Here is a 17,200-nt window from a genome sequence, read left to right as displayed (position 1 = left end):
AGGTTCGTTGAGTCTTGGTCTTGGACTGGACTCAAAGTGCTTCCGCCCCTTTCCAACTTTTTACTCTTTCCTCGGACTCTTCCTCTTTGACACAATTCGCACTCCTTCGAACGCCAATTGACACCAAGGAGTGCTACTTATACCCGTTATACCACCTTAGCAGTTCGAAACGGGGAATTTTTAGACGAACCATGTTGGACACCTTCGAGATCCTGACGACGTCAGGGGTGGTGCTATGGTCGAGGACATACGCCGCCGTCAGTCCTGCTGTGGTCAACAACTTCATTTCCGACGTGTTCATTGAGGAGAAGAGCGCCGTTGCCGGTACCAAGGATGGCGCTTCTGCGTCGGCCAACCCGCCCTACAAATATGACCAACACACACTGCGCTGGTCATTCGAGAAGGAACTGGGTATTATCTTTGTTGTATGCGCAACTCATTCACTTATGTGTTCTTTTCAACCCTTCATGGCCACTTGCTGACATCATGATGCGAAGGCGGTTTACAGATCACTCCTACACCTATCATGGATCGATAAGCTCGTTGACAACATCCGGACCATCTTCGTGAACCTCTACGGCGACCAGCTCAAGAAGCCGAACGTTACGCTTATCCAATGCGCCAAGTTCGATAACTACTTCGATCAACAACTGCAAGAACTCGAGAAGACGGGCAGTAAAACAGACTCGAAAGACCTTCTCGCATTCCACGATGAAACTTTGTCAGATGAAGGCGACATGCCCCCGCCGCTACCTGGCCTTGTGCGAGGCGGCCGTGTTCCGAGCAACATCAACACAAGCAAGCAGGGCGATTCGGACTTCGATACATCGCCGAACGCATCGCGGCCCACCACTCCTGCTGTAGCAAGCCATCTCTTGGTGGCAAAGCCAGGACCAGGGGCCAAGATGTCGAGAAGAGCGAGAAAGCTACAGAACACCAACTCTGCGCCTGCTTCTTCGGGGGATGAAGCGTCTGTCAAAAGGGCCAAGGCCAAGGCCGCCAAGAAGGGGAGAAAGTGGGATGCGGACGGTCTTGCTGACGAGGGGGATGATGTTCAACTTGATTTCTCTGCCTCCAAAGCCACAAGCGATAGTGAAGGTGAAGCAGGAAGGCGACCGGCCGTTGAGGAGGTGGATGCCTCAACATGGGGTTCAACCACGAGGGGCAAGTTTGTTCTCAGAGACCTGGGCGACGAGGTTCACTCAATTCTCGCGTCTGCGGAAGCCAAGAACTCCGCCTCCAAGAATGCTCCAGCTGGTCTGGTGGGAACCGGCCTCAGTGCGATTGGAGGTCTTTTCAGGAACGTGGTGGGCGGCAAGGTCCTGACAAAGGAGGACTTGGATAAGACCATGAAGGGCATGGAAGAGCATTTGTTGAAGAAGAATGTTGCGCGCGAGGCTGCTGTGCGCCTTTGCGAAGGAGTTGAGAAGGAGCTTATCGGTGTCAAGACAGGAAGCTTCGAGAGTAAGTTCGGTTTTTCATGCGCTCCAATTTGCGATTGCAGAGAGCTGACAACGTTTGCCAGGCATTAACACCAGGATACAAAAGGCTATGGAGGTCTCGCTGACCAAAATGCTTACGCCTACATCCTCGTTGGACCTTCTCCGCGAGATTGACTCCATCACATCACCACCAGCCACGTCCCTGCGCAAGGCGCGACCCTATGTCATGTCCATTGTTGGTGTCAACGGTGTCGGCAAATCGACCAACCTGTCGAAGATCTGCTTCTTCCTCTTGCAAAACAAGTACAAGGTGCTGATCGCGGCAGGCGACACATTCCGCTCGGGTGCCGTTGAGCAGTTGGCGGTGCATGTTCGCAACCTCAAGGAACTCACTCAAAGAGAAGGCGGCAAGGTTGAATTGTACCAAAAGGGATACGGCAAGGATGCCGCCGCAGTGGCCAAGGATGCCGTCACATTTGCTGCCCAGGAGGGCTTCGACGTGGTGTTGATTGACACAGCCGGTCGTAGGCATAACGACCAACGGCTAATGTCTTCGCTTGAGAAGTTTGCCAAGTTTGCGCAACCTGACAAGATTCTGATGGTTGGCGAGGTAAGAAGCATTCCCATGCTGCCCTATGGACTACTCTTCAACTTATCGTTTTTTGATGCTGACCCTATGGCTTCGCAACAGGCACTCGTCGGTACCGACTCCGTGGCTCAGGCTAAGAATTTCAATGCCTCGTTCGGAGCTGGCCGGTCTTTGGACGGTTTTATCATCTCCAAGTGCGACACAGTAGGAGACATGGTGGGCACAATTGTCAGCATCGTCCACGCCACGAACGTCCCTGTTCTGTTCGTTGGTGTTGGCCAGCATTATTCTGATCTCAGGAACTTTTCTGTCCAGTGGGCAGTAGAGAAGCTGCTGAGCAGCGCATAAACTACCTACGTACCTACGTAGCCGGCCGTTCGGGAGGACTGCATCAATTTGTATAGCAGATAATTCTTTGTCCATGATTCTTGGGATATCATAACGAATAAGCGCCTAATTATTAGACCACTAATCGAAGCAGTTGATCAAAAATATCATCACAATGTCGAGTTTCGACCTGCTGTCTTGAGAGATACGGTATACTGTGGAGAACTGTCAAGTGCTGCCCGTTGAACACCCCTGAACGAACCCCTTTTCATAATGGGCTTGGCATGTGCCTTTCTTAAAGGTCACTTGCACGTGATTGCCCGTTTAGCCCCGCCTCGCGTTTGTCCGAGAAGTCGCGTTTCTAGGCTTCGTCCACGTTACATGCGGCTGCACCTAACATCCCACCTTATCACATATCTCCGTTGCAGAACCCTAACTTCTGTTCTCTGACCATTCCATACGACCCACAGGGTCTTTCTTTTTCCCCATTGTACCTTGGTCCTGGTCCTAGGTTGTCGCCGCCCATCAATTTCCACCAAAGATGTCGATTGAACATGGCGTCCGGAGTCCATGGCAAAACAGTCAAGGGAGGCGCTCTTGAGGAGAGCGTCACTGAGGACGTCCAAACCCAGCCCGGCTCGGCACCGCCGCCGCCCACTCTAGCCGCGGAGCTTGTCGGAGGCCTCCCAAAGGAATCTCAACGTACGAAACCTGACGAGATCACCGAGATCAAGCGGTTGTGCACCATTATCGAGAAGGAAAAAGACAAGGCTGGTTCGGATCTGGAAAAGACACATGAAGAACGGCTTGCCTACAATCACATCCTCTTCTATGTCTGCGCTGGACCTGTCCTTGATGTTGTCAAAACCGACGACCCATTCGCGAATTTCGCCCGCTTGCAGCTCAAGGCTCAGAACACCATTAGTCTTCTCAAGCTTGCCGTCCAAGAGACCCCGGATGTGCTGAACCGGACTACCGATGGAAATGAGTTCTTGCTACGCGGCCAGGAACCGCTGTGGCTATGGTTCCTACCCAGGTTGCTTGCGCTTCTGGGTCGTGCTAAGGTACTTGGTATTACCTCTGCCGTTGAGGACTTCTTCCACTTTACTTTGCAAACCATTGCTGAACATGTGCCCCTCTGGGATCTTGGGCCACTCTTGCTTCAGTATTTTCAAGCAAGCTTGCGCGGTAAGCATTAGCGACGAGACCCATCTGATCAGGTAGACTAATCGCTAATGTCAATGTGTTGCGCCAGCCATACTTGAGCATTTCCAATCGAGCCAGGTTACCGACATATCCCCTACCCTCGACATTCAACTTCCGCCGGAGACGTTTCTTCGAGCCTTGGACCTCGCCGATGCAGATATTCCGTCCAAGTTCTCCTACACCATTCGGGATTCCGAACATGCTATCCGCCACGCCATCAGCCTTTTCCACATCCTCAAGACATCAATTCTGCCCGCGGGGGGTGCCGAGCCCCCACTGCTGTACCGCGAAAACATTGCTTGGATGATGGACGTGTTTCAGCCGCTCTTCTCTGTTTTGGTAGACTGGTCGACACAACTGAAGATAAGTCTAGCACCCTATGTTCAGACTGCTATAGACCTAGCCGAAGCCGCGGACGACACTCTACGCCCAAAAGCGATATCCGCCCTTGCGTTGCTATGCGGCGAGGTACTAGATAGATCGGAGCAATATCTTGGCGAAGACGAGTTTGGGCTGGCTATGAGGCAGACACTCTCTTTGGCTTTGCTCCATCTCGTCAAGGAAGCAGATAACCACAGGTCTTTGATTCAGTTGATCGAATCCCGAGTAGTCATCCCTGCCGTTAATTTCACTACAGCTAGCCTTCCTAACTCAGACCTATGGGTTGGTACCCCAGAAATATCCCCTTTTGGTTTGATTGGTGCTAACATTCATTCAGAGGTCAGCCATGTTCCTTCAGCAGGCAGTGTCTGCGGAGACTTCTTCTTCCCAGGTTCCTAAAGAACTCAATTCCAGTAAATTCGCTGACGACACCCTTCGTCACCAAGTCGAACAGTTGGGCTTCGATTCTGTTGTCGAGGACGCTGAACCAGCACCTAAACGAAGGAAAATTGTGGAGCACCAATCATTATCAGCCGACATCGTCGAAGAAATATGCCGTGTAGCTAACCTGCCAACCTCCGAAGACATTTCGTCTCTAGAAGATAGCCTAATGTGAGTTGGCCGAGTAGAAGGCAGGCCTTGCTTCTTTTCATACTAACAAGTATAGTGGTGCCTTCCCCAAGCTGACAACACTTCAACAATGTCGAGTTATTGAGCTCATTTCCTTTGTCCCGTGCGCTACCGATAATACGCTGGGACTCGAAGATTATGGTCCGGACTCATCGGGCTCCTCGTTGGCCTCTTTAAAATGTTCCCATTGCTCCATATTCGGATATTCAGCCTTTACGCAAGCATGTGACGATGCCGTTACAAAGAGAACTGCCTACAAGATCCTGGAGAAGCTTGTCAAGAGTCCCAGCTTCCGTGGTTCTAGGCGCCCTCGTGTGTACACGATGGTGCGTTTACAACGCATGTTGCGGCATACCGTCCTTCCTGAGTTCCGCGATCTAGAACTGTCGGTACTTGGACAGTGGTGTGTCCAATCACTACGCAGTTCTATACGAGAACTCCGTATCGCTGCTGGTCGAACACTTGCCGTTCTGTTAAATGAGGCGGATGGTACGGAATCTGACCGTGCTGTCGTCACATGCAACCAAGGCAATATCCTTGACATCCTTAAGTTAATAACCAACGAGGACGCTCTTCACTTGCACGAAACTTGCATTCTGGCTTGGGGCCAAGCGGGAAGAGTTGTATCTTCCGACCACCTTAACCTGATTCTGATCAAGCTCGTTGAGTATTTGGGATACAACAACTCGGTTGTCTCTGCTATGGCTGTTAACGAAATCCTCAACATCGCAACGTATCGTGGAATAACGCCCCTGCAGCTGTTTGCGCCATACTGGGAGAACATGGCGGTCCTGGTGGTCAAGGACTCGGTTTCGGCACCGCAGACCACGAGGTTGGTTGCAGAAATTTTGCAGCTCAGAGTCCGAGAACTTCTTTGCCTGTTACAAAAACACGCTCTCCCATGGCTGGTATTGGCAAGGAACATAGGTGTAATCACGAAAATCGCCAAAGCCCGGGGCGATGAATCAATATGGCAGCCTTGCATTGACAGTGCCAACTATCACCCGATCGTTGCTCTTCTCTTGATCCAGGATGTTCCGAACGTCGAAGAACATGCAATGGCACTGCTCAGCGCGATATCCCCCAAATTCGACAAGCCCGATCCTGATGAGGACCCCGATGAGAAACGGCCGGCGTCTGTACGCCGGCGATTCGCCGACATCTTGAGACCTGAACCAGCGAAAACATTGTTCGAGCTTTTTAAAGCTAGTGGCGGGGCTGATGAAAACAAGAAGGCACTGGTAAGTTTTGTGCACTGATATGTAAAAATCGACGGCTAACAAATAGGCAGATACGCAGAGGTTTAAGTATCTTGGCAGCTTTGAATTTACCTACAGAAGAGCAGGGATCCGAGCCATCACATATCCTTAAGCGCTTCTTAGAAAAGCATACACTCGGGCTGGTAGGGTCGATAAGTGAGCGCATAACAGATATCGATGCTCCTGTCCCAGAGAGACGACGATGCATCAAAGCAATGGAAGAAATGATCAGGGCTTGTCGATCATCTGTATCAACCGCTCGGTCACAGGTATGCTGCTCTGGATCAGTGAGCCCGGCCCTGCAACATGTATACTGACCGCGCTCTGCTCACAGATATCGGCATGTTTGCTTTCTGCACTTGGCTGCGACGAGCTTCGCTCTGATGCCTTTGCGTGCTGGTCGGTCATGCTTTTGCACATGGACGAGACGGATGTGCCAAACTTGCTTGACATCACGCTCTGGGTGATCACACATCACTGGACATGCTTCGACGAGAGTACCAAGCAACAGGCTCAGGTAGTCCTCAACGCCCTTTATCAGACAAATAGGGATGATCTCGTGGAGGCAACGGCCTCGATGACGACTTTCAATCACCTCCCTGACTTGGCTGAACACCGCAAGCGTCTGGATCTACTGCCAGGGTCAAAATTTACTCGTCAAGAGCTTTTCAGCACGTTTCGCAGACGACTGAGACACGAGCATCCAGGCGTTATTGAACAGGCTTTGACCGAGCTCCTCGAGTTATTGCGGCAACATCAAGCCTATATTCAAGCGTCCGCTCTCACTGAACAACCCAAATCGTTCATTCCGCAACTTACACGATCCGTTCTCGATTGTGCGGCCAAATACAATGGTTGGCAGCCTGGAATCATGCGCCTTTGCGCCGAGTGCATGGGTATCATTGGGTGCCTTGATTCGAACCGCATAGACAACAATCGAAAACAGAAGCGATTTGTCGTCAGTCACAACTTCTTAGATGTCAGAGAAACATCGGACTTTGTGTGTTTCATGCTGGAGAACGTTCTCGTCAAGGCTTTCCTTTCCACTACAGACACCAAGTTTCTGAGCTTCCTTTCTTATGCGATGCAGGAGCTCCTGGCCAGGACGGGCATGAATGTGGCCTACAAGACTGAGGGACAGGGCCAACAAAAGATATTATACGACAGATGGCGGAATTTCAAGGACATAACCAAGGAGATTTTGACGCCATTTTTGACATCCGAGTTTGTCGTTTCGTCTGGAATGAATATGCAGGAAACCAAATACCCGGTTTTCGACCCCCAGAAATCATATGAGAGCTGGCTGAAAACGTTTGTTCTCGATCTTCTTCGCAACCCACAGAATGCCAACAGTCGGATCCTCTTTCCGCCTCTCTGTCGACTTATTAAGGTCCAGGATCCTTCTGTCAGCGAGTTCCTGTTGCCTTATGTGGTGCTACACGCCGTGATAGAGGAAGAACACACTGCCAAGGAATTAGAAGAGAGCCAGATGCTCGAGGGGCAGAGTGGGTTGGGCGCCGCCGAGGCCCGCAACAACAAGTCAAAAGGCCCAGAATGGAGGGAAAAAGTAACGGCTGAGCTGAAGACCATTTTGGAGTATCAACCGCCGGAAACCGCCACATACTCCGAGAAAGAGGAAGTCAAACTTTGCTATGAGGTACGTACACGCTCTCCTGCCTGTTATTTACCGGTTACTGACCAAATTAGGCCGTGTTCCGGATCCTTGACTACTTCAAAAACTGGCTGCACATCAAAAAGTCTCAGTCAGTACCCCGGGACATAGATGCGAGGTGGTGTCCCTTGGTCGAGGGCGTGCTTTCTTCCCTTGATCCAGAACTTGTTGCTCGGCGAGCGATCGACTGTGGGCAATATGCTCGCGCTCTTTTGTTCCTGGAGCCACACATTGAAAGCCGCAGACACCAGGCCATAGGTGACGAAGCAACTCGTCTTATGCGATCGGTGCACGACATCTATACCCAGATCGATGATCCTGACGGACTGGATGGTATCTCTGCATGCATGAAAGACCTCGGGTTTAAGGAGCAGGCTCTCAGTCATCGCAAAGCGGGCCGATGGACTGCTGCACAGACCTGGTATGAGATACAGTTGGCTGAATCGCCAGATGATGTCAATCTTCAGCTCGACCTCTTGACCTGCCTGGAGGAATCAGGCCAGTATGGTGAGTGACCTCGGCTATCTTTTGAGCGGATGATACGGAGCTAACATTGCGTCCAGATAACCTTCTGAGTTTTGCTGAAGGAATCGAGAAGACACCGAGTAGCCTGGGCAAGGTAATGCCTTTCGTTCTCGAAGCGTCGTGGGCGACTGGCAGATGGCAGATCATGGAGAAGTATCTACGGTCGTACACTGAGGGCGACGTAACCGATATCTTCAACATCGGCATCGCTGATGCTTTGCTCTGTCTCAAGGAAGGAGAAGGAGAAAGATTCGAAGACCTTCTGCAAGCAATGCGGGACAAGGTGGCTGGCTCCATGACCTTTTCAGCGACATCGTCTTTCAAGACCTGCCATGGTGCGATGCTGAAGTGTCACGTCCTGGCAGATCTTGAGATGATTGCCAACGCGGAACCAGTCGAGGGTGAAGGTCATGACCCGCTTATGAAGGCACTGGAACGCCGCTTGGAGGTACTCGGCGCCTATGTTAGCGACAAGCAGTATGTGCTTGGGGTAAGGAGAGCAGCAATGGAGTTAATGAGGTATGTGTCCTTTCTTATTCCCGAACCTATCGAGCTCATTTCTAACCATTCATTAGGCCTAAATTCGGAGATAAAGAGATATCGTCGTCATGGCTTGCCACTGCTCGCTTGGCTAGAAAATCTGGTTCGACTCATCAGTCTTTCAACGCCGTGCTGCGTGCGCAGCAGCTTGGAGATAGCTCTGCAGTCTTGGAGTACGCAAAGCTCTTCTACAAGGACGGCCAGCATCGCAAGGCGATCCAGCTATTGCAGCGCGCCATCGACGATGATGTCTTTAACAACGATAGTGCAATGGTGATAGATACTCCGACATCTAGTAAGAGCCAAGAGTCCCATCGCAATCTACTGAAAGCCAAAGCCCATTTGCTTCTTGCCAAGTGGCTCGATTCCACCGGCCAAACTCATGCTGGTGCTTTACGCTCAAAGTTTCAAGAGGCGGCCAAAACCCACCCCCAATGGGAGAAGGGACACTACTATCTTGGGCGCCACTACAAGAAAGTTTTGGAGTCCGAAAAGGCGCTCAGCCCGGATGACCAAAGCGACGCATACTTGACCGGCGAAACCGCCAAGTTGGTCATAGAGAATTATCTGCGCTCACTCAACTTTGGGACGAAGTATGTTCACCAGACCTTGCCACGAATTCTGACCCTTTGGCTCGAACTCGGGACGCAAGTCGACGAATCGTCACTGGGCAGGGTGACGTTGTCCGCGGAGCTGCAAAACCGTCGGAGGGCCATCCTTCACGACCTTTTCAAGCATTTCAACAAGCATCTACCCAAGATGCCAGCTTACATATTCTATACGGCTTTGCCGCAAATCGTGGCTAGAATAGCCCATCCGAACAACGACGTGTTCAAGATTCTGGAGCAAATGATCATCAAGGTGGTGGAAGCACACCCTCGACAGGCTATCTGGAGTCTCTTCTCTTTTATGACGGGTCGTATGAACAGTGCTAGGCGACACAGAGGGCACAAAGTTCTGGACGACTTGAGAGCCATCGGGAGAGAAGTTGATAAGACAGGCTATGATCTGAAGCAGTTGCTCAAGATGAGTGAGAAACTTGCTGAGCAGCTCCTTTTAGCATGCAACAAGGGCGATTTCCAAAGCAACAGGACGGTGAAAGCAAGCATCACGAAGGATTTGAACTTCAACCACAAATGCACGCCGTGTCCGCTGGTGGTGCCGATAGAGGCGTGCCTCACCGCGACATTGCCGACCTTGACGGACAACATCAGGAAATACAAGGCATTTTCCGGGGACGTCATCACCATTGACGGGTTCCTTGATGATGTGCTGGTGCTGGGATCCCTAGCGAAGCCGCGCAAACTGACAGCTCGCGGATCCAACGGGCAACTCTATGGACTCTTGATCAAACCGAAGGATGATCTACGCACTGACCAGCGTCTTATGGAGTTCAATGGATTGATCAACCGGTCGTTGAAGCGCGATACCGAATCCAGCAAACGACAGCTCTACATCAGGACGTACGCCGTCACACCTTTGAACGAGGAGTGCGGTATCATCGAATGGGTGGACGGTCTGAAAACGCTCCGCGATATCCTCCTAGGCATCTACAAGACGCGGAACATCACACCCAACTACCAGCGCATCGCGGAGCTAATGAAGCAGGCGTGCACGTCCGAAGAAAACCTCCATCTCTGGTCCGAAGACGTGCTCGGCATGTTCCCCGACGTGCTACCGGAATGGTTCATCTCGCAATTCCCCGACCCATCAGCTTGGTTCGCCTCCCGGTTGCGGTACACGCGCTCCTGCGCCGTCATGTCCATGGTCGGTACGATCCTCGGTCTCGGCGACCGACACGGCGAGAACGTGTTGCTAGAGGAAGGAAACGGCGGCGTCTTCCACGTCGACTTTAACTGCCTGTTCGACAAGGGCCTGACATTCGCCCAGCCGGAAAAGGTGCCCTTCCGGCTGACGCACAACATGATTGCTGCCATGGGCATCTACCGCTACGAGGGCCCCTTCCGGAACTGCAGCGAGCTGACGCTGAAGGTGTTGAGGCAACAGGAGGAGACGCTAATGACGATCCTTGAGGCGTTCATCCATGACCCGACGCTGGATCTGCAGAAGCCCAAGAAGAGGACACATTATGTCGTCAAGCTAAATCCGACCAGCGTGGTGGAGAGTATCAAGCGCAAGGTTAGGGGATTGTTGCCGCATGAGAAGATACCCTTGGGTGTGGAGGGTCAGGTGGAGGAGCTCATTAAGCAGGCGACAGATCCGAAGAATCTGGCGGCTATGTACATTGGATGGTGTCCATTCTTGTAGTTTGATACTGTACGAGCGGATAGAGAATAGCAAATAGACAGCGTAGAGGTAGTTAAATTGTTTCCATTGTCAAGGAACGGAAAAGAGAGCACGGGAGTTCCATGTTGATATCTGAAGCTCTTTGGCTGATAGCGCTGTAAGGCGAGATGTAGTACTACGGCCCAGTGCTACAGTGCTGAATAGGCAAGCACGTTCGGCGAGTAGTACAACCTGAAATGGCAAGTGCCAACTCGCTCCTTCCTTTGTGTTTCTGGTTGCCCATCACTTGTGCCCTAATCTCAACTGGTTGTCAAAAATAACTGACAATAAAAATTTCAAAGCTTGACAGTTCCTCACCGCGAAATATTTTCAAGGGTTTCAACGAGCATCTTTTCCAGGTCGTCGTCGTTGGGGACGGTGTCATTTCTATCCTCTCTAGCAAACCAGCAGGGAGACAGTTAGCAACACCACCCCCTGTACGCGATAAACCCCATTCACCTCCCTTCCGCTCCGCGCCAGAACATCCACCCACCACCCATATCTGGGCCGTCTTGACAAGTCTTTTCTCGCGTCCATTCCAAAGCAAACGCGCCTTGATCCTTCGGAAAACGCCGTCAAATACGCCAATCCACCCTCACCATCTTCGAGTATCGTTCGCCCTGAAATTCTGTCTAGTCGCATTCCGAATTTGTGCGGAAAACTCGGCCATCTGACCTTCGTCTGTGCGCCCGTCTGTCATCTTGCCCTTTCGTCATCCAACTTTCCGAGCAGAGGACAACATACCTCTTCAAGATGCCTTACCGTATTGGTGAGTTCTTACTACCGGACATGATCACTGATGATCGTGTTCCTTCCAAGCTCTGCATCATGCCTTAACGGCTTTTTCACCTTGAAACTTTCCCAGTGAGGTTTTGGTTTTGCATGTCTAGATCGTTATCGGTATGACATCAACACCACTCCATCAAAAAGCCAAACACAAGCTCACAACTACGGCGAAACGGACAAGGCATCAAGGCACCCTCTCCCCCGACATAGTCCCTTTCTATAACCTTCCCCTCTTTCTTCACAAGCAGCCTCACTGCCTATCTCATTCTGCCGTCATACCTGGTCATATCACGAACGCTAACCCTCCCTCCCAGAGGTCTCCAAGACCAACCGGGCCGTTTGCAAGGACTCGGTCTGCAAAAAGGAGAAGGTCAAGATTACCAAGGGCGAGCTCCGTCTCGGAGTATGGGTTGAGCTCAATCCGGACCATGCCGGCTGGCAGTGGCGTCATTGGTAAGATGAGAACTGAACTGAACTGAACTGAACTGAACTGAACTGAACTGAACTGAACTGGGCCTCGATTCACCAGTGGGCTTGTGATGGCTGATGTGTGCTGCTTTAATTTCTTAGGGGCTGTGTTTCGGGCAGCCAGATCCAGAATATGCGCGAGATGCTCGATAAGGACAGCACTGGCAACTATGACTGGGATATGATTGACGGGTGGGAGGAGCTTGAGTAAGTCCTCATTTTTGCTTTACGCGGTTTGCTTTGATATCGATGAGCTGACAGTTTGCGCGTCAAGGGACTTCCCTGTGCTGAGGGAGAAAATCCAAAGAGTTATCACCCAGGGACACATTGACCCTGAGGACTTCAACGGCGTGAGTATATGCAGACACCAATTCCCACCACTTGATGGGGCGTGATTCGTTGGCTAACTGTACCTTTCTTCTTAAAGGACCCCGAGATGAACAAGCTCGGCCAGAGAGGCATCCACTCCAGAAAGCCGAAGGCTAAGGCGTCCGAGGAAGACAAGGAGGAGGACAAGGAGGAGGACAAGGAGGAGGACAAGGAGGAGGTATGTTCATCCACCGTTGCTATTGATTTTGTTATCTCCTGCTGACATGTGCGCACTTGCTTCCGCAACAGGACACCAAACCTGCTGCCAAGAAGCCCGCCGCTAAGCGGGGCCGCAAGAAGGCCGATTCCGATGAGGAGGATGAGGAGAAGCCCCCTGCGAAGAAGGCCAAGAAGGCCGGTGGCAAGGCCGCCGCTGTCAAGAAGGAGGAAAGTGATGCCGAGGAGCAGGAGGAGGAGGAGGAGAAGCCTGCTGTCAAGGCCAAGGCCAGAGGCAAGAAGGCCGCCGTAGTGAAGAAGGAGGAGAGCGACACCGAAGACATCGCGGCTGTTGCTGAGGAAGCCCCCGTAAAGGAGGAAAACGATGAAGAGGAGGAGACCAAGCCTGAGCCAGTCGCCAAGAAGAGGGCCACTAGAGCTAGACCTCCGCGCGCAGCTCGCAAGGCCGCTATCAAGGAGGAGACAAGCAGCGAGAAGGACGAAGACGAGGAAGAAGAGGAGAATGAGGAGGAAGCCCCCAAGAAGAAGGGTAAGGTTGCTGCCAAGGGCAAAGGCAAAAAGGCGAAGAAGGCTCCTTCGCCTGAGCCTGAGTCTGAGCCGGAGTATGCTCAGCAGACCGAGGAGGACAATGATGATGGCGAGGATGTCAAGGGGGAGTCTGATGCCGATGATGTGGCGGAGGAAAAGCAGGAAGAGGAGAAGCCTGCGCCTAAGAAGAGGGGGGGCCGCAAGGCTGCTGCTGAGAAGCCAGCTGCTAAGAAGCGTGGTAAGAAGGCGTGAGAGTGTTGAAGAGGGAGAAGCATTTAGTTGGTGCTTTGTCGTCGTTGGTGGAGAGCAGCAGCAAGCAGTCTAGTAACATTTAATGCTGTGGTTGGCGTAATGTGATGCGATGCGATGCTATGTGGTGCAGACAGAGCGGTACGGCGCGGTGCAAAGTGTCAGTGGTGGATTGCGTGAGGTTTCATATCAACGTCTTTCAAACATATAAGGAAGGGGTCATTGTCTAATCAGGTATATCAAAGTTTAGCGCAGTGAAAGGAGCAACTCTACTTGAAAAGCAGTTATATCCGTTCTTTTTAGAAATGTGTCGAGCATTCTCTCGAAAAAGCATTCTTCATGTATCAAGGAAAATCGATAGGGGGTTTGAACACAGGACGGTAGACTTATGTACCAGCTAGCCATCAGTTTCAGCTTTAACTAGATAGTTTAATAGATGTTTAGATAAATGAGTTACTTCAAAAGCTTTCCACGAAGCAAGCGCAGTGTTTCCCTCTACGCATCTTTGATACTAGTAATCAGATCCCTTTTGTCATCAAGACACCAAAACATCAAAACTTGACCAAAAAGGACTAACGAAAAACATAAGTTGCATGGCTGCGGCAAAGCACTTGACCTGACTTCATTGAAACCTGAAACAGCAGTTGGAGTTGGAGGGTGTCGTCGGTGTTGATAATGGTGGTGTGGTGTGGTGTGGTGTAGTGTAGACTAATTAGTAGCGTTTGTTTTGTTTGCGCTAGAACTAAACTGTTGACTGAATGAGATTGTTACATATGTTCAATTCAGACTTCGGAGCTGCCCCTTGCGTGATCCAACTTTGACAGAAGGCGATGTGCGCAATTGCGCGGTTCGTCTTCGAATACCTATTCTAGACAGTCTGACTGTTGACCGGTTGGGAATTGGTGGTTTTGGTTGTCTTGTGGTGATACTGTGCACTTACTTACATTATCTTGTGATGAAAAACAAGGTGGAAAAGTACGATAATGCTGTTCGATAGATTTTAATATATGGTGATTTTACCACGCGATCATGTCAAGATAGAGTCATTCTCCTACCTTCAGTTTTCATACTATGCACTTTCTATGTTGTTTTTTTGCCTTGAGGAAGACTGTTTAGCTTCAGATGCTGACTATGGCAGACATGCTTTTTCGGATGTGACAAAACCACCACCCATCCTGTGCAGGCTGGAAAGAGAAGGATAGTTGAAGGTAATATATCGTATAGTTCTTGTTGTTGGTAAGAAGTGAGAAGATATTCGTTCAGTCACTACACTACGCGGCGCGCATGTGAAGAACATGTTATGTGTGTATGTAGCGAACCGTATAGAACATGGAGGGAGGAGGGATATAGTCGGCTACCACTTCCATAGCAGTTCCGTTGTCCTTAGCTCGCTTGGCCGGCGCTCAGGGGGTTTTCTACAACATGCGTGGAAGAAATAGAAGAAAAAGAAGCGAAGCTTGTATATATGAGGAGGTTGGTATGTTATTTGCCTCCCTGATCAGATCGGAAAGGATCCGTTCTCGATACACTAGAAACTTGATATCTTGATATCTCGGGAGTCCCTTTCGGTCGAGATATCCCAATCTGGCTGTTACCAAGAGTAATATATGTGGGATTATGTACCGTGAATTCATCCGCGCGCAGAAGGAATGGGTGTAACGAGTGCAGGAACAATATCGAGATGCACAATTGGGTCAATGGCCCACGAACTTGCACCACCCGCATGTCTCCCGGTACTGGTCAACTGGTTAACGTTTTTGCCACTCTCAGGGGCTGTCATCTAAATATGGCAAGACGAGCAACAAGGACAGGAGGAATGGCATGGCATGGCTGGCACGCGTCGGTTATGCTCATCATGCTTGTCAATAATATGCCGGCACGCTTCATAGAAATCGTAGATCTTGTCGAGTTTGAATCGAGTTCCTGACCATCTTTGCTACCGGCCTGTTTGTGAAGTGTCTTCCACCCCTGATCTTCAACTATGAAGTAATGGGGCATATGGAGAATGACTTGTGTGGAAATCTTACCGTACTTTACACACAATACACAATTTTTTATTGATGCCCAACTCAGCCAAAGCGATGATCCGGCGGCTCTAGGAACGCAGGATGGCCGTTATGGTGCTTCGAAGCTCGAAACTATCGAGACACTGACAAGCCAGGCGGACAGATGCAAGCGGTTACCCTTATCGATAGTAGGAGGCTCTGAAAGCTATGCATCGGATTCTGCCTTGTGCTACAACGTTGATTACCTGACTGAACCTTTTTTGTATGAGGCTCTTGAAAGATGTCGTTAACGGCTTGTGTTTTGTGTTTGCGTAGTAGCCGGTAGGCAGTCAGGCTCAATCGGTGGGCTTGTGGTTCCAAAGCACCGCTTTTCATATGAAGTGATGTTTATGACTGGGAGATATTTTACGGCCAAGTGTAGTGTAACTGGCCCCGTGTTCCCAGGGAATCATCCTCGCACCACGCTGGCGGTCAAGTAAGACGTTGATTCTTTGTAAGGGAGAACACCTGTGATGGTGATATCTGGAGGTGTGAATGTGATACCTGAGAACCATCGGCTTTGGTTCGGATGACTGCATAGTTCTGGCTCTGGTTCTGGCCAGCCCTACAACACAGTACCGTATGCCCACTTGAACAACTCCATGCGTAATGCACATATTCCGCCCTTGGCCGAATGCCAGTCGGTCGATGGAATAGATGATGCTAAAGTTCTTGTCCCGAAAAGCAGGTCTTGGGATTTCTTGTGGTTTCTCGATGTCTCACTGGTCAGACTATTTTATCATTCAAAGCTTCAAGCTGCATGATTGCGTCACAGGGTCACCCACAAACCCCGCTGGCACCGCTGGGTGCTGGCGACGCTGCCGCCGGCTGTTGAGATTTTCCGCTTTCTTCAAACGCTGTCTGGACGTCAACCCGGATGTGCACAAGACGATACGGGTGACACCGACGGCACCGTTCTTCTTTGCTTCCGCATCCCGGGGATTTGGTTCGGCGAAGACGGGATGAAAGCACAAGCAAGGGGATGGGACGACCTCATCCGAGCGGGTTCATTCTGAGGTTTTGGTCCGATGTTGTGAGAATCCCGATGAAGTGGAGGAGCATCGGATGATTGGTAGATCATGGTTCGTGTGACTGGAAAAGTCAAGGGAGGCCCGTATAGAAATGTCGACGAATTACGAGGTGGTGAGCGGATGCGATGACGAAGATCACAAGCAAAAGAAGGTTTGACCTGTTTGATTTTCACGACTGTGAGTGGAAAACGATGGGGATGGTGGGGCAGGCTAAAACACACGGAGAGGGGACGGGAACGAACAAGGGAGGGGCAGTGGAGGGAGCATGCCGTCGTAGGGACAAGCGGAGGGGGCGAGAAGGAGGGGCAGCACCGGAAAGCCGTCGTCTCATGAGCTTCAGCCCGGCCAGTAGGAGACATTCATAGCCTGAAAAGAAGCCCAGGGCGACTATTTGCTGACTGGGTTTCTGAAATCCCGCGCTCTGCTCCGTTGACGGATTCTAGGGCATTCGGGGAAGAGACTCGAGACGCTGAGGTGGAATTCTGTTTTCCGACATGGCTGCTGTCCTTGTGACCTGATATTGGTTGTGTTCAGCATTTCCAACAGACAAATTGAAGCAGCCTCATGAGGAACCTCAACAGTCAACATAGAGAAGCTATCAACATATCGTGGAGTCGGTTGTCGACGGCCGCGGCCTGTCCGCGTGGGTTCAAACTTTCAGAGCCTGTCGCGCGGCACAGCCCTCCTGCA

The 17,200-nt window shown here is 51.0% G+C and overlaps 2 protein-coding genes across 2 annotated transcripts; both read left to right on the top strand.

The window, feature by feature from the left end:
• Window positions 1–53: 53 nt before the first annotated feature.
• Window positions 54–2,526, top strand: SMAC4_01309 (uncharacterized protein). The gene is made up of 4 exons (XM_003352427.2): window positions 54–425; window positions 498–1,464; window positions 1,526–2,052; window positions 2,134–2,526. Exons 1-4 carry the CDS (start codon window positions 192–194, stop codon window positions 2,377–2,379), a joined length of 1,974 nt encoding a protein of 657 aa, XP_003352475.2. The 5' UTR covers window positions 54–191; the 3' UTR covers window positions 2,380–2,526.
• Window positions 2,527–11,210: 8,684 nt separating this feature from the next.
• SMAC4_01311 (uncharacterized protein) lies at window positions 11,211–13,876 on the top strand. Its single transcript, XM_066089566.1, has 6 exons — window positions 11,211–11,626; window positions 11,958–12,096; window positions 12,214–12,318; window positions 12,386–12,461; window positions 12,539–12,658; window positions 12,730–13,876. Exons 1-6 carry the CDS (start codon window positions 11,611–11,613, stop codon window positions 13,435–13,437), a joined length of 1,164 nt encoding a protein of 387 aa, XP_065945808.1. The 5' UTR covers window positions 11,211–11,610; the 3' UTR covers window positions 13,438–13,876.
• The last annotated feature ends 3,324 nt before the right edge of the window (window positions 13,877–17,200 follow it).

Source organism: Sordaria macrospora, chromosome 1 (genome assembly GCF_033870435.1).
Source record: "Sordaria macrospora chromosome 1, complete sequence".
NCBI lineage: Eukaryota > Fungi > Ascomycota > Sordariomycetes > Sordariales > Sordariaceae > Sordaria > Sordaria macrospora.
This window is presented reverse-complemented; position numbering and strand designations above follow the sequence as displayed.